The 18,240-nt window shown below is 29.0% G+C and overlaps 1 protein-coding gene across 1 annotated transcript in view; it reads left to right on the top strand.

The window, feature by feature from the left end:
- LOC135124812 (uncharacterized) overlaps nucleotides 1-18,240 on the top strand; it is a 177,505-nt gene that overhangs the window by 97,943 nt on the left and 61,322 nt on the right. The window contains exon 4 of the mRNA XM_064050034.1: nucleotides 3,054-3,189. Within this exon, the coding sequence (XP_063906104.1) occupies nucleotides 3,054-3,189 (136 nt within the window). The remainder of the gene's footprint in view (nucleotides 1-3,053; nucleotides 3,190-18,240) is intronic.

Below are 18,240 nucleotides of genomic sequence, written 5' to 3'. Positions count from 1 at the left end.
TTCTAAATTTTTCTTGATTTATTCAATTTTTTCGACTTTTCGAATAATTCTTATTTTGTGCTTTTTTATTTTCTCATAATTTTTTGGACATTTACAGTTCTTGGATTATTGGATATTTTCAGTTTGTGTTTCTTGGACTTTATATTGGACTTGATTTTTTTATTTGTTTGGCTTTTTTGGATCTTCAGAATTTTTGGGAATTCTCTCGGTCTTTAACTTTTTTTTTTTGAAGTTTTTGCTTTTTTTGAATTTTTTGGGAGTTTTTGATTTTCTATTTATTTGTTTGGTTTTCTGCTTTTTTTTTTGGTTTGTTGTAATTTTTTGTATTTTATTACTTTTTTTAAGAATTTTTGTGTTTTTCTGAATAAGTTTTTTTTTTGGATTTGTTTGGTTTTTTGGATGTTCCTAGATTTTCTTAGATTTACTTAGATTTTCTGGATTTTTTGGATTTTTTTTTTAATTTTTCGGATTTTCTTTCTTGAATTTTTTTGCATGTTTTTTTTTCTTGGATTTTTCGGGCTTTAACCTGGACAATTTTAGATTTTTTTTGGCTTTTTTGGATCTTTGCATCTTTAGAATTCCTAGGTTGAATATTTTTCATTTTTTTGAAATTTTTGTCTTTATTCAATTTTTCCGACTTTTTGAATAATTGTTATTTTTACTTGTTTACTTTCTGACTTATATTTAATGGATTTTTTTATCTGTTTCGATCCTCTTGGATTTTGTTAGATTTTCTGGATATTTTGAATTATTTTTGAGTTTTTTGGATTTTTTCGTATTTTCTTGGATTTTTTACATATTTTTGTTTTTTTTTACATTGTTTTGGGCTTTAACTTGGACATTTTTAGTTTTTTTGGGCTTGTTTGGATCTTTGCATCTTTGGGATTCCTAGGTTGTATATTTTTCAATTTTTTGAAATTTTTGTCTTTATTCAATTTTTCCGACTTTTTGAATAATTGTTATTTTTACTTGTTTACTTTCTGACTTATATTTAATGGATTTTTTTATCTGTTTCGATCCTCTTGGATTTTGTTAGATTTTCTGGATATTTTGTATTATTTTTGAGTTTTTTGGATTTTTTCGTATTTTCTTGGATTTTTTACATATTTTTGTTTTTTTTTACATTGTTTTGGGATTTAACTTGGACATTTTTCTTTTTTTTTCTTTTTTGGATCTCTGCGTCTTTGGAATTTCCTAGGTTCTTTTGAATATTTTCCGATTTTTTGAATAATTGTTATTTTTGCTTTTTTACTTTCTGATTTACATAAATTTTATGGATTTTTTTATCCTTTTCAATCCTCTTGGATTATCTTAGACTTTCTGGATTTTTTGAATTTTTTTGGGTTTTTTGGATATTTTCGGATTTTCTTGAATTTTTTTTGCATGTTTTTGTTTTTTTTTAATTTTTCGGGCTTTAACCTGGACATTTTTAGATTTTTTTGGCTTTTTTGGATCTTTGCATCTTTGGAATTCCTAGGTTGAATATTTTTCAATTTTTTGAAATTTTTGTCTTTATTCAATTTTTCCGACTTTTTGAATAATTGTTATTTTTACTTTTTTACTTTCTGACTTATGTTTAATGGATTTTTTATCTGTTTCGATCCTCTTGGATTTTGTTAGATTTACTGGATATCTTGAATTATTTTTGGGTTTTTTAGATTTTTTCGTATTTTCTTTAATTTTTTACATTTTTTTTTTTGGATTTTCTTGGACATTTTTAGATTTTTTTTACTGTTTTGGACCTCTGGCTTTTGAATATTTTTCAATGTTTTGAAATTTTTGTCTTGGTTCAATTTTTCCGATTTTTTGAATAATTGTTATTTTTGCTTTTTTTACTTTCTGACTTACATAAATTTTATGGAAATTTTTTATCCTTTTCAATCCTCTTGGATTTTCTTAGACTTTCTGGATTTTTTTAATTTTTTTGGGTTTTTTGGATATTTTCAAATTTTTAGATTTTTTTGACTTATATATTGAGGAAAGAAAGGCAAAATATAAGCCCCGCCCATCCGCCCGGATCTCAATTGTGATGAATTTTGTATTAGTAGTCAGACGCAGGGGCGGAGCTTAATTGCATGATCTATGTTGCCCTACAAAAAGTTACCATTTTGAACATATTTTAAGTTTCTTGTTATGAAAAGAAAATTACATACCTATGTGTATAAAAAAAAACAAGACTAAATATAAGCCCCACCCATCCGCCCGATCTTAATTGTGATGGATTTTTCATTCGTTGTCAGACAAAGAGGCGGAGCTTAATTGCATTCTCTAGAAAAATTGCAAATTATGAAGTTTAATTTATACAGAGTTGTTAGATACATTACAAAAATCACACTTTTTTAATTTTACCAAGGATTCTCCAACATTTTGTATCAACCCGTTTTTAATGGCCCCATTTTTGCATTGCGCAGTCCTTTATTCGATTTCATTATTTAGATTTGCGAAATTTCAAAGAAGCCCAGCGTAAATCCCCGCAAATATCTCCGAGATAACGTCGGGTTTTGGTTCAACTCGGCGAGATTATGCACAGTCTGATGTTCATAACCATAAACAGAATTTTCCGCGGAATTATTCAGCAACTCAGAATGTGATTATGTGGAGACGTTACGCTGCGGTCATCATCATCTAAAATGTATAATTATGTGCCTAGCTGCTGGTGAGATTCGCTTATAAATAGGGAAAGGTGGGACGCTCCCGTGACTACGATTATCCTCGCTCCGCTAAATTATGTTTAAATTAGAATTTTTTAGCGGAAATTGCTTTATTTTTGGGGCTCTTAAAAGCACGCCAATTGAAACGTGCTAAGAGACAATTAAAATTTATTTATCGCTGTTACCGCGCCTGAAATTTGACTCGACGCAAATGAGCTTCTCTATTACCGGAGCTACTTTTTGCTCATTTCCATATATATTTGAAATCTATTAAGACCCTTAATAATCCTGCTGGATTAAGCAAACTTTCCAAATAAACGTCACTAAATCTTGGGAATGGGATATCGATTTGTACTTTGGTATGTTTTCGGTTACCGCAATGTACATACGTTTGAATTTCAGCTGAGCAAGTCCAGTTCTAACGAGGTCGTCCTCCGGAATGTGCAGCCGGAAGTCACCGGACGATTCAAATGCGAAGTTTCTTCGGATGCACCCAATTTCTATACGTTCATAGTTTCCGGATACATGTATGTGATTGGTAAGTTACCCCAAACTAGCCTTTTGTCAAAGTAGTTGTACAAATGCCAAAACTGGGGGTGGATCTGGATTCACTTTCAGGGGGAACCCTAGACGAAAGACAAATTTGAATTGGGCGCCATTTGTTGCCTTAAACGCAACCAACAATTCTTCTTTAAATCTACCTGACGCTCTGGGATAGAGGACTACCGAACGTGGGTCATAAAAACATCGTAACCCCATAATAAAGAATAATGATAATTTATGACAGGCGGCCCACAACATACCTTCAGCACAGAATAATCATTTCTCGTATTCTTTTGACATATTAATTTTAATATTCGAGATAATTATTATATTATTCAAACACAATTTAGATCATTCGCCTAAATGTATTATTAATACCGTTTTCTTGTTATTTAGATAAAGGAACAAATTAAATGCAGAGTTCTATTTTTAAACGCTCTGTATTTTTGCTCGATAAAAATGATAAATGCTAAGTTATATAATAAATGCTCAGTTAAAAAATAAATTCTCAGTAAAAATAATATATGCTTGGTGAAATAATAGCTGCTTAGTTAAATTAATAACTGTTCGGTTAAATAAGGAATGCTTAGTAAGAACCCCTAAAAATTGGTCGAAGGTTATTTCGACAGAACTTCCCTCGCCCGTCAAGTGCAGTACAACAAACAATACTCCCCCAGAAAAAATCGAAAAATCAAAACACCCAAAAATCGAAACATTAAAAAATCAAAAAATTAAAATATCTGAAAATTGAAAATCTAGAAATTGAAAAGTTATCAATATTCAAATCTTGAAAAATTGAGTACTGAAAACTTGAAAAATTGAGAAATCCAAGCATCAAAAAATAGTAAAATCGAAAAATGTAAAATTTAAAAAATCCAAAAATTGAGAAATAAAAGAAAAGAAAAATAAAAAATTTAAAAAATCGAAAAATTGAAAAATTAAAATATCGAAAAATTGAAGAATTGGGAAATCGAAACATCAAAAAAAATAAAATAAACAAAAATCTAAACTTCAAAAATCAAAAAATTGAACACTCGAAAAGCCAAAAAGTCGAAAAATCGAAACATCGGAATGTTCAAAAACTGAAACAACGAGAAATCAAAACATCAAAAAATTAAGAAATCAAATTAGACCAAAATTGAAAAATCGAAAAATTAATAATTGAAAAATTGAAACATTTTAAATGAAAAAAAATCGGTAAACCGAAAAATTGAAAAATCTAAAAATCGAGAAATTGAACAATCTAAAAATTAAACAATTTAAAAATCGAAGAATTGGTAAACCAAAAAATCTAAACCGAGAACTTGAAAAATCGAATAATCGACAAATCAAGACATCAAGGAAAACAAAAAAATTAAGGGAAAATCTACAACTTAAAAATTGAAAAATTAAAATACCTATCGAAAAATTGAAAAACCGAAAAATCGAAACATCAAAAAAGGAAAAATTGAAGAACCGAAACACAGCAAAATCTCAGAACTGAAATACTGAAAAACTGAAAAATGTAAGGAAAATTGAAAAGTCGAAAAAGTGAAAGAATTCAAAACTGAAATCTTGAAAAACTGAAAAATTGAAAGAAAATTGAAGAATCGGAAAAGTGAAAAAGTCAAAACTGAAACAGTGAAAAATTCAGAAATCGAAAAATTGAAAAATCACAATTGAAGGAAGAATTGAAAAATTGAAAAATAGAGAAATGGGAAAATAAAAAATCAGTTAATCGAAAAATTGAGAAATCGAAAAATTGGGAAATCGAAAATTGAAGAAATTCGAGAAACCGAAAATATGAAGAATCGAGAAATCGAAGAATCGATAAATTGAAACATCCCAACAGTAATACATATATCGAAAAATTGAGAAATCGAAATCGAGCAAAACTGAAGTATCATAAAGTTAATAAATTGAAAAACTGAAAATTTAAAAAAAAAAATCATCAAAAACTAAAAATTAAAAAAATCGAGAAATTGAACAATAAAAAAATCAAAACATTAAAATCCCAGTAAGTTGATAAATAGGAAAATTTAAAAAACAAAAATTTTAAAAATCCAATAATTGAACAATAAAAAAATCCAAGCCTGAAAACTCAGAAAATCGAATGATCGAGAACTCGAAACATCAAAGAAAACAAAAAATCTAAAATTTAAAAATTCGACAAATTAAAAAATCATGGAATTGAAAAATCGAAAACTTTAAAAATCGAAACATTAAAAAATCAAAAAATTAAAATATCTGAAAAATGAAAATCTAGAAATTGAAAAGTTCTCAATATTCAAATCCTGAAAAATTGAGTACTGAAAATTTGAAAAATTGAGAAATCCAAGCATCAAAAAATAGTAAAATCGAAAAATAAAAAATTTAAAAAATCGAAAAATTGAAAAATTAAAATATCGAAAAATTGAAGAATTGGGAAATTGAAACATCAAAAAAAAAAAAAACAAAAATCTAAAATTTAAAAATTAAAAAATTGAACACTCGAAAAGCCAAAAAGTCGAAAAATCGAAACATCGGAATGTTCAAAAACTGAAGCATCGAGAAATCAAAACATCAAAAAATTAAGAAATCAAATTAGACCAAAGTTGACAAATCGAAAAGTTAATAATTGAAAAATTGAAACATTTTAAATGAAAAAAAATCGGTAAACCGAAAAATTGAAAAATCTAAACATCGAGAAATTGAACAATCAAAAAATTAAACAATTTAAAAATCGAAGAATTGGTAAACGAAAAAATCTAAACCGAGAACTTGCAAAATCGAATAATCGACAAATCAAAACATCAAGGAAAACAAAAAAATTAACGGAAAATCTAGAACTTAAAAATTGAAAAATTAAAATACCTATCCAAAAATTGAAAAACCGAGAAATCGAAACATCAAAAAATGGAAAAATTGAAGAACCGAAACATTGCAAAATCCCAGAACTGAAATACTGAAAAACTGAAAAATAGAAGGAAAATTGAAAAATCGAAAAAGTGAAAAAATTCAAAACTGAAATCTTGAAAAACTGAAAAATGGAAAGAAAATTGAAGAATCGGAAAAGTGAAAAAATCGAAAACTGAAACATTGAAAAGTTCAGAAATCGAAAAATTGACAAATCACAATTGAAGGAAGAATTGAAAAATTGAGAAATAGAGAAATGGGAAAATAAAAAAATCAGTTAATCGGAAAATTGAGAAATCGAAAAATTTAGAAACGTCAAAAATTGAAAACTGAAAGATAAAAAAATTTAAAAATTGTAAAACTGAAACATCGGAAAATTGAGAAATGGAAAAATGAAGAAATTCGAGAAACCGAAAATATGAAGAATCGAAAAATCGAAAAATCGATAAATTGAAAAATCTCAACAGTAATATATCGAAAAATTGAGGAATCGAAATCGAGCAAAACTGAAGTACCGTAAAGTTAATAAATTGAAAAACTGAAAATTTTTGAAAAAAAAAATCATCAAAAAATAAAAATTCAAAAAATCGAGAAATTTAACAATAAAAAAATCAAAACATTGAAATCCCAGTTGTTGATAAATAGGAAAATTTAAAAAACAAAAGCTTTAAAAATCCAAGAATTGAACAACAAAAAAATCCAAGCCTGAAAACTCAGAAAATCGAATGATCGAGAACTCAAAACATCAAAGAAAACAAAAATTCTAAAATTTAAAAATTCGACAAATTGAAAAATCATGGAACTGAAAAATCGAAAAGTCGAGATAGTGAGAAATCTAAAAACCTAAAACTTTAAAAACTGAAAAATTAAAATATCGAAAAATTTAAAAACCGAGAAAACACAATATCAAAAATTTGAAAAATTGAAGAAACGAAACAGTGAAAAAATCCCAAACTGAAACATTGAAAAATTGAGAAATGGAAAAATATATGAATTCTTTTGTTTAGAAAAATAAAACTCAACCAATAACCTTTTACAAGACTGATAGAGGCAAAATCAGTCTTATCTTAGCAAGTACTAGCCCCGCCCACCCACCCCTATTTTCTCAAAGGATATGTCATTTGCCAAAATAAGTCTTAACTTAGCAAGTACTAGCCCCGCCCACCCACCCCTATTTTCTCAGAGGGTATGTTATTTGCCAAAAAAGTCTTATCTTAGCAAGTGCTAGCCCCGCCCACCCGCCCCCTATTATTTCAGAGGATATGTGATTTTCCAAAATAAATCTTATCTTAGCAAGTAATAGCCCCGTTCACCTGCCCTCTATTTTCTTAAAAGGTATGTCATTTGTTAGGTACATATTTGCTAAGATAAGACAGATTTTGGCAAATCAAATAATCCTCTGAGAAAATAGGGGGTGGGTGGGCGGGGCTAGTACTTGCTAAGGTAAGACTGATTTTGGCAAATCCCATACCCTGTAAGAAAATAGAGGGTGGGTGGGCGGGGCTAGTCCTTACTAAGATAAGACTAATTTTGGCAAATTACAAATTCTCTGAGAAAAAAGGGGCAAATCTAAAAAATATGAATGCAATGATAAACCACAATTATAGACTCATCATATTTTGGATATTTAAGATAGGATTTATTCGACAAAATTTTGAGCTAACGTCATCGATTTTTTGGAGGGGATAAGTAAATATATTTGGATTAAAAATTTATTATTCTTATCATAACTTTAAAATATCTGCAAGATTTCAAAGCATTCGGCTTTGCAAATAAAAAATTAAATTGCAAAATGTTTTTTCATATTTTTTCCAAAAATCTGGACGTTTCGGGTAAAAACTTAAGACGAAGTCATAAACTACATATTATTTTATACAATTTAAAACCCATTTACTATGTACGATTTTCAAGTGACGTTATCACATTATTATTAGTGGGGATGATTAGGCAAATTTTAGTCAGCGTTTTACCATCTGTGTTTTGTTACTAGATCAACTTGAAAAAATCTTTTGAGCTTTTAGTGTTTTATTTTTTATGAATTTGAAAGTCTTGAGTGTCGTAGTGGTTTTTTTTTCTTCGGGGAATTCTTGGGCACCCATGGTGTATTATTTTGGGAGCCCATGAAGATTTTTTTTTGTAAATTATTTAAAACAATTTTGGGGGACTTTGGTGTTCTATTATTTGGAAAATTCTTAACTGACCTGTTTTGAGTTAATTTCGAGACTCCGTGTTTTGTTTTGTTTTTTTTTTTAAATTTAAAACAACCTTGAGGCTCTAGGTATTCCTGTTTGGAAAGAATTTGAAAGTGCTTTGGAGCCTCTAGTGTCTTTTTTTTATAATAATTTAATTCAATTTCTTAGAAGGTACGTCATTTGCTAAAATCAGTCTTATCGTAGCAAGTACTGCAGTTTGATGTATGATACATCTATATTAATATCATTTTTTCATACAAAAACCAAAAAAATGTTATACCTCGTCTAGGGAGTCCCCTTAATACTGGACGATACCTGGAGTGCCTTTATCCCTCGTTTGAACTTTAACTTTAGAAACGGTACGAAAACGCTTTTTTCTGACTTCGTTGGTTTCTCTAGCGAATTAGCGGATCCCGTGGCGTTAATAAAGCATAACTCTTCCCGCCTTTCGCAATCACTTTCCTTCACGTGCAAACTTTCATCACCCGTTAAATAATTAACAAACTCCTGCGAACCTGCATTCCCTTGCAAACTTCTCGACGCCGTAAATTTCAAATGCATAATAGAACCGGTGCGAATCGCACATTTTTCCCTTGCATTCCTCCACTTTATCTCCCCGAAAAAAATTATCATAAAATATTCACTGTAGAAACTATATTACTCGAGATGAGTTACGTTGGCGCCGTTTCTATAAATCAATGTTTCGTCGGATTGGAAATGAATGCACATTTGCTGAAAAATTCCGGACACCTGGCGACCGTTCTGGCACGGAACTCGGAAAGGGTGCCGCGGATAAGATCTATGTGATTTAATCAGAAGTTGTGTCGCTGCTTCGGCTAATGGCTGCGAAAAAACAAGAGGATAATCGGCACGGAGAGGATTTATGGGGTAATTTAATCGGTCGGGGTGTAAAAGGGTTGTTTTGGGATTAAATATTTGTGAAAGATGGAGGGTGCGATGCTTTCGGGAACGATTTTAATAAGTGAAGAGTGAGTGTGGAAATTTTAAGACGGAGGAATCTGATCGAAGGCCCGATTGGACAATTACGATTCTCGAACGGAGAGGTCCTCCACTAAGTGCACTAAGCCCAAAACACTTGTATGTTTAATAACGGCACGTACGTGATCCTCGAGGGGGCGAAACTTCTGTGCACCGAGCCCTTCGGCAAAGGTGATAAAAGTTGAGATTGCTGGCACGACTGCGACGTTCCGGCGTTCATATTAATGCCGAGCAACAAATTAGTCTGGTTTCTTGGAGTGAGAAAAGGTGGCTGGTGTCAAGGTCAATTGCGTGAGCAGGAGCACCATCCTGCCGAAAGTAGCCATAAACTAACTCAATCCAGTTGATTCAAAATTACCACGAATAGTTTGTGAAAAAGCTACAGAGAATTGATGCGTAAGTCTAGGAAATGGTGTCAAGTCAAATGTCAATTATCTGTCAACCCGAAAATAATTACCCTATTACAAATAATCAGCAAATAAAAATTCCAAGATCTTCTCCATAGTGTCACTTTTAGCTTATATTTTCACGGCGTAAATTGGAAGCTTTATTCCCACTAATTGTGCTTTTCGTGCTTTTACCGTCAGTTTTTTTTTCGAGCTGTTTAGGAAAGGTTGAAACATCGAATTTTTTTGCCAACATTTTGCCAATATAAATTATGTTATGTTACCAGAGGGTTTTTTGTGCTTTCAAATTTTTTGCATTTATTAAAATTTCATGCTTTTTTATTAACATAATTACTGTTAATTTATTTAATAATAAAGTAATATTGATCATTTCAGCAAGGCGGCAAAAAGCTTTTATTGCACAGCATGCTAAGATTAAATCATTTCAAAAACAAATTTATCCGTCATAGTTAGGACGTTTTAGTTTTTTTTTTTAGTTTTTGAGTCCGTTTTTCAGTACAAAATTTTCTTCGAAACTATTAAAGGACAGTAAGGCGTATGCGTTCATATTTTTATAATTAATTATACAGGGTGATTGTGATTTAAATTTGAAACTGCAAAATCAGATGTTTTGAAATCTTGGAAAATTTTCACAGTTATCGTAAGCATAGTAAATTGTTATTCAAAATGTCAAAATTTTACCGAATACTTCTAAAATATGTGCAATATTAAGGCTCTATACTTGTGGTTTATTATTGCATTCACATTTATTTTGAATTGCTTATACAAGGTGACTCAAAAAAATTAATGAAGGAGGCGACATATTTTATTGCCCATCCCATTCTGTAGTGCAGTTCACGGCAAAAAAATCATCGCAATTGAGATAATTGAATTTTATTTATTTTCTGTTTTTTTTTTAAATTTTTGGATTATTTTGAGATTTTTTTAATTTCATTTGAATTTTATGGATATTTTTTAATTTTTTTGAAATGTTTGGATTTATTCAATTTTTTAGATTCAGAATAATTGTTTTGAGATATTTTCGATTTTTGGATGTTTGGAATAAATGGATTTGTGTTTTCAAGTTTCTTGGGTTCCTTGCATTTCTTTGGCTTGATTGGATTTATTGGATTTTTTGGATCTGTTTTATTTTTTTGGATTATTTTGGATTTTTTGGACTTTTTTTTTATTTTGTTTGGGTATTTTTGGATTTATTGGATTTTCTTGGGTTTTTTAGATTTATTCAAATATTTCGACTTCTTGGATAGTTGTTATTTTTTGTTTTTATTTTCAGATTTTGTATTTTTTGGATACTATGTATATATTTTTTTGGATTTTTATTTAAATGAATAATTAAATAATAATACTATTAATAATAATTTTTGGCCTTATTGAATTTCCTGAATTTGAGTTTATTGAGTTTTCAGATTTTTTTAATTTTAAAAATTCATTAAAGTTTCTGGATATTTCCGATTTTTTGGATTATTGGCTATTTTGAGTTTCTTGGATTTCTTACATTTCTTGGTTTTTTGGACTTTTTGCATACTTTAGATTTAGATTTAGATTTTTGTAATTATTGGATTCCTTGATTTTTTTAGTTATTTGTGTTTCGTGGGTTTGTTAGATTTTTTTGAATATTTTGGACGATTTAGATTTCCTGAATTATTGGTTTTCTTGAGTTCTTTTTCCCGCGTTTCTTGAGATTTGTGAACATTTTGGATTTTTTTGGATTTGATGAATTTTTTTCGATTATTTGGATTTATTTTTGGTTTTTTTAATTTTTTGGACTTTATTTTGGATTTTTTAATGAATTTGTTTCGCTTTTTGGGATCTTTGGGGAATTTTTTGGAATTTTCTAGATTTTTCTGGATATTTTTCAATTTTCTGGAATCTGGATTTATTCAATTTTTTCGACTTTTTGAGTAATTCTTATTCTGTGCTTTTCTATTTTCTGATAATTAATTTTTTGGTCTTTTCCTGTTTTTGGATTGTTGGATATTTTGAGTTTGGGTTTCTTGCATTTCGTGGGTTTTTCAAATTTTTCCAATGTTTGGACTTTTCATTAACTTGGATTTTTTTGGATTTCTGGGTTTTCTGTTTTTTTATTTTTTCATGAATTTTTAATTTTTTACTTTTTTGAAGTTTTTGATTTTCTATTTATTTTTTTGCATTTTTTTTTGGTTTGTTGTAATTTTTTGTATTTTTTCGATTTTTTTTTTCGTTTTTTGGATTTTCCTGGATATATTTGGCTTTTTGGATTTGTTTGTTTTTTATGGATGTTTCTAGATTTTCTTAGATTTTCTAGATTTTTTGTATTTTTTTGTATTTTTTTGAACTGTTTGGATTTATTCAATTTTTTCGTTTCTGATCAATTGTTTTGAGATATTTTCGATTTTTAGATTTTTTTTTTGGACTTTTTTGGGTTTTTTTGGATATTTTTGCATTTATTGGATTTTCTTGGGTTTCTTAGATTTATTCAATTATTTCGATTTTTTGGATAGTTAATACTTTTTGTTTTTTTTCGATTTTTGTAATTTTTGGATACTATAATTTTTTTGGATTTTTATTTAAATGAATAACTAAATAATAACGATAATAATTTTTGGACTTATTGAATTTCCTGAGTTTTAGAGTTTCTTGATTTTTTGGATTTTTTGAATTTTAAAAATCCATCGATGTTTTGGATGTTTTAGAATTTTCTGGATCTTTCCGATATTTTGGATTATTTGCTATTTTGAGTTTCTTGGGTTTCTTACATTTCTTGGTTTTTTTGGATGTTGTATATTTTTATTTTTTGGTTTGATTGACTTCTTTGTTTTATAATTTTTTTTTGTTCTTTTGGATTTTTAGCATACTTTACTTTGTTTCGTGGATTTGTTTTTTTTTTTGAATATTTTGGACGTTTTAGATTTTTTGAATTATTGGATTTCTTGAGTTCTTTTTTCCGCATTTCTTAAGATTTGTGAATATGTTGGATTTTTTGCATTTTATGAATTTTTTCGATTATTTGGATTTATTTTTGATTTTTTTATTTATTTTGGACTTTATTTTGGGTTTTTCTAATGAATTTGTTTCGCTTTTTGGAATTTTCTAGAATTTTCTGGATATTTTTCAACTTTTTGGAATCTGGATTTATTCAATTTTTTCGACTTTTTGAACAATTCTTGTTTTGTGCTCTTTTATTTTCTGATAATTTTTTGGATATTTCCAGTTTTTGGATTATTGGATATTTTGAATTTGCGTTTCTTGCATTTCGTGGGTTTTTCGAATTTTGAATGTTCGGATTTGTCATTAACTTGGACTTTTTTGGATTTTTGGGTTTTTGTTTATTTTTATTTTTTTTTTTGGGTTTTTTGGATTTTCTTAGATTATTTACTTGTTTTGGATTTTCTGTGTTTTTTACATTTTTAATTTTTTTGAAGTTTTTGCTTTTTTTGAGTTTCTATTTGTTTTTTTTGGATTTTTTGCATTTTGTTTTTGGTTTGTAGTAATTTTTTGTATGTTTTTACTTTTTCGATTTTTTGTTTGTTTTTTTACTTTTTTTTTAGATTTTTTGGGTTTTTCTGAATATATTTGGTTTTTGGATTTGTTTGGTTTTTTGGATGTTCCTAGATTTTCTTAGATTTACTTAGATTTTCTGGGTTTTTTGGATTTTTTTGGATTTTTTCGGATTTTCTTCAACTTTTTTGAATGTTTTTGTTTTTTTTTTTGGAAATTTTTGGGCTTTAACCTGGACATTTTTACATTTTTTTTGGCTTTTTTAGATTTTTGCATGTTTGGAATTTCCTAGGCTCCTTTGAATATTTTTCAATTTTTTGAAATTTGCGTCTTTATTCAATTTTTCCGACTTTTTGAATAATTGTTACTTTTACTTTTTTACTTTCCGACTTATATTTTATGGATTTTTTTATCTGTTTCGATCCTCTTGGATTTTGTTAGATTTTCTGGGTATTTTGAATTATTTTTGGGTTTTTTGGATTTTTTCGTATTTTCTTGGATTTTTTTACATGGTTTTGTTTTTTTTTGGATTTTTTTGGGCTTTAACTTGAAGATTTTTAGATTTTTTTTACTTTTTTGGATCTTTGTATCTTTGGGATTTCCTAGGTTCTTTTGAATATTTTTTAATTTTTTGAAATTTTTGTCTTCATTCAATTTTTCCGACTTTTTGAATAATTATTATTTTAACTTTTTTGTTTTCTGACTTTTATTTTATGGATTTTTTATCTGTTGCGATCCTTCTGGATTTTGTTAGATTTTCTGGATGTTTTGAATTATTTTTGGCTTTTTTGGATTTTCTCGTATTTTCTTGGATTTTTTTACATGTTTTTGTTTTTTTTTGGACTTAACTTGAACATTTTTAGGTTTTTTTTACTTTTTTGGATCTTTGCATCTTTGGAATTTCCTATGTTCTTTTGAATATTTTTCAATTTTTTGAAATTTTTGTCTTTATTCAATTTTTCCGGTTTTTTGAATAATTGTTATTTTTGCTTTTTTACTTATATTTTATGGATTTTTTTATCCTTTTCGATCCTCTTGGATTTTCTTAGATTTTCTGGATTTTTTGAATTTTTTGGATTTTTCCGTATTTTCTAGAATTTTTTTGCATGTTTTTTTATTTTTTTTGGGGCTTTAACTTGGACATTTTTAGATTATTTTGAATTTTTTTGGACTTTTTTGGATTTTGTTTGGGTATCTTTGGATTTATAGGATTTTCTTGGGTTTTTTAGATTTATTCAAATACTTCGATTTTTTGGATAGTAGTTATTTTTTGTTTTTATTTTCCTATTTTTGTATTTTTTGCATACTATATATTTTTTTGTATTTTATTTAAATGAATAATTAAATAATAATAATAACAATAATAATAATTTTTGGGCTTATTGAATTTCCTGCGTTTTTGAGTTTCTTGAGTTTTTGGATTCTTTGAATTTTAAAAATTCATTGATGTTTTGGATGTTTTTGAATTTTCTGGATATTTCCGATTTTTTGGATTATTGGCTATTTTGAGTTTCTTGGGTTTCTCAATTTTTTTGTTTTTTTTTTGGATTTTGTATATTTATATTTTTTGGATTGATTGGCTTCTTCGTTTTTTTTATTTTTTTTTGTTCTTTTGGATTTTTGCATACTTTAGATTTAGATTTAAATTTCTGGAATCACTGGAATCCTCGATTTTTTTAATTACTTGTGGTTCATGGATTTGTTAGATTGTTTTTGAAGATTTTGGATGTTTTCGATTTTTTTAATTAATGGATTTCTTCACTTCTTTTCCCCGAATTTCTTGAGATTTGTGAACATTTTGCATTTTTTTGGGTTGTACGGATTTTTTTCGATTATTTGGACTTTATTTTGGATTTTTTAATGAATTTTTTTCGCTTTTTGGGATCTTTGGAATCTTTTGTAATTTTCTAGATTTTTCTGGATTCATTCAATTTTTTCGACTTTTTGATTAATTCTCATGTTGTGCTTTTTTATTTTCTGATAATTTTTTGGACATTTCCAGTTTTTGGATACTGAATATTTTGAGCTTGTTGCATTTCGTGGGTTTTTCGAATTTTTTCAATGTTCGGATTTTTCATTAATTTGGACTTTTTTGGATTTTCTTAGATTATTTACTTTTTTTTGGGTTTTCTGTAATTTTTTGGAAATTTTTTGGAGTTTATATTGGACTTTGTTGATTTTTTATTTGTTTGGCTTTTTTGGATCTTGAGAATTTTTTGGGATTTTCTCGGTTTTTAACTTTTTTTATTTTGTTTATGAATTTTTTATTTTTTAAGTTTTTGCTTTTTTGGATTTTTTGAGAGTTTCTGATTTTCTATTTATTTTTTTGTTTTTTTGCCTTTTTTTGATTCGTTATAATTTTTTGTATTGTATTACTTTTTTTTTAGATTTTTTGGGTTTTTCTGGATAAGTTTGTTTTTTTTTTGGATTTGTTTGTTTTTTGGATGTTCCTAGATTTTCTTGAATTTTTTGCATGCTTTTGTTTTTTTTGGAATTTTTTGGGCTTTAACCTGGACATTTTTAGAATTTTTTGGCTTTTTTGCATCTTTGCACTTTTGGAATTTCCTAGGTTCTTTTGAATATTTTCCAATTTTTTGAAATTTTTGTCTTGATTCAATTTTTCCGACTTTTTGACTAATTGTTATTTTTACTTTTTTACTTTCTGACTTTCATAAATTGTATGGATTTTTTTATCCTTTTCGATCCTCTTGGATTTTCTTAGACTTTCTGGATTTTTTGATTTTTTTTGGGTTTTTTGGATGTTTCCGGATTTTCTTGGATTTTTTTTCATGTTTTTTTTTGGGGGCTTTAACTTGGACATTTTTAGATTTTTTGACTTATACATTAAGGAAAGAAAGGCAAAATATAAACCCCGCCCACCCGCCCTGTTTCAATCCTGATTATTTTTTTTTATTCGTCGTAAGCCGAGGGGTGGAGCTTAATTTTAAAATCCTTATCTTTCTACGAGAAATTACCATGTGAAATATGTTCTTAAGTAATCGTGCTATCCAAAAAAAAAAACCTAATTGTATTAGTTAAAAAAGAAAACCAAAAGAGAAGCACCACCCATCCGCCTCGATTTCTATCGTGATGAATTTTTCATTCGTTGTCAGAGAGGGGGGCGGAGCGTAATTTCAAAATCAATATTTCCGTATACAAATTTACCATTTTAAACATGTTTTAAGTTGTACAAAGATGACTAGACATTTTTAGAAAACAAGGCACAATATAATACACTTTAGACCGATTTTCAATCCATGACCCCTAGAGCTCTGCTGTTTCCGTCTATCTGTCTGTCTATCCGTCTATGTGTCCGTAAATTTTGTATTTATATTACACTCAAACAACGTTGCTTAACTACACCATCAAACTGTTTTACCCTGCTAAATCGCCGCACTGAATTTCCTCCACTACATCATCTTCCAGAAACTTCACCCCCACCGTCTCAACCCCACCCCTCCCCCATCTGAAATATGATACCTCCCCGTAAAAATTGAAACTTTCACGCCCCCGATCCTATGTACATACACAGGATTTAGCCATCGAACTAAGCAAGTTAACCAGATTTCGGGCCCTCACCTACGCTACGTGATTGATGACGATGTACTAAAAGTCTTCATCAATCACCGCAACACGGAAAGTACTTTTTCGACACGTGCGTATACAGAGTGTCGCTTTAAAGTGTCCGGAGCATTAATTGCACATGATGGAAAGATTCGCAAAGTAATTCCATACGTTCGGGCTGAGCAAACGTATGAACTTATCTTTACATGTTTGATGTTTATTCAAGCATGAAAGCATGATAATATTGCAGTACAAACAGTGTGGGGCAGCGGCAACGGCCGCCACAGACCTCAAAGCGTACGCAAAGTAAACCGCAGACCAAAGCCTAAAAGCCAACATCTCCTGCAGGATCGGATACAAGTAAACCGGTGGGTGTAAGGAGCGACAAATTAAAAAAAATCGTTAAAAACGGACTCGTTCGATAAAAGAACTGGGTTTAATCGGGATATTAAAATATTGGTGTCGAAAAAAATTCTGTCGGAACTATTGTTTTAAACAGGGGTGGGGATTAGGAGGGCTCTAATTAATTGGGGATTTTATGTAAAAGTGCTTTTATTTAGTCCCACTTGTAATAAAAACAAAGCTGTTACGAGGCGGGGAATGTCCCATCATGTTGCAGACTCTGGATTAAAATTTACGATGACATTAACGACCCCTGACAAAGGCAACGTGCTCATTTGACGTATTTAGCACAATAAAAATGATTTATTCAACAATAGATTTTCTAAAGCTGGGCAATAATGGCGGAAATATTTTAACCCAAAGCTTACATCTTCAAGATTGTGCTGTAAACCCGCCGACGGAGAATAATTACCATTTCAGGGTAATTAACTTGGAGACATTTGTAGCTGTTTTAGTTTGACAGTTTTCCCAACCACTGCTTTCGGCGGTAGTCAGGTTTATATACAGTATAGCCTCGATAATCCGAATTAATTGGGGAAAGGTGTGTTCGGAATAGCGATTTGTTCGGATCAGCGAATTTCCCAAAAAGCTGAAAGGGAATTGAATAACAACTTCGAAATTTCGAAAAGATACATTCGAAAAAAATATTACTTCGTGACCATAACCATGCTATATTTTTGGAATCAACACGTCTCTGAACTCAATCAGAATTCTTAGATGACTTTTTCAAAAATGAAATTTCTCATTATGTATTCGTATTACCTCCCTCATGCAAATTTCGGCCCATTCTCGACGATTTTCGAAATTTAACTAAATACTTCCATGTAGATTTTGGGTCGCAGAAGTCACTTCTGGCTTTATTTCTTCGATAACTTAAACCGTTTTTCCAGAATCGTCAACTGAAATGTCGCAATTTTTAAAAATTAAAAAAAAACTGAATTTCGCACCGAAGTTTCCGAAAATATTGCTCCGTTACCATAAACATGCTATATTTTTGGAATCAGCACGTCGGGATATATCTCTGAATTTTTTCAGAATATTTAGACAACTTTTTCAAAAATGAAATTTTACACAATGGTAGTACTTGCCAAATAGCCTATCCTCTAAGAAAATAAGAGGCGGGTGGGCCAG

The sequence above is a fragment of the Zophobas morio genome, unplaced genomic scaffold, assembly GCF_036711695.1.
Source record: "Zophobas morio isolate AGI-343-1 ecotype UQ-CSIRO unplaced genomic scaffold, CSIRO_AGI_Zmor_V1 ptg000008l, whole genome shotgun sequence".
In the NCBI taxonomy this organism is placed as follows: Eukaryota; Metazoa; Arthropoda; class Insecta; order Coleoptera; family Tenebrionidae; genus Zophobas; species Zophobas morio.
The sequence above is the reverse complement of the archived record's forward strand: the minus strand, read 5'-3'. Positions and strand labels throughout refer to the sequence as shown.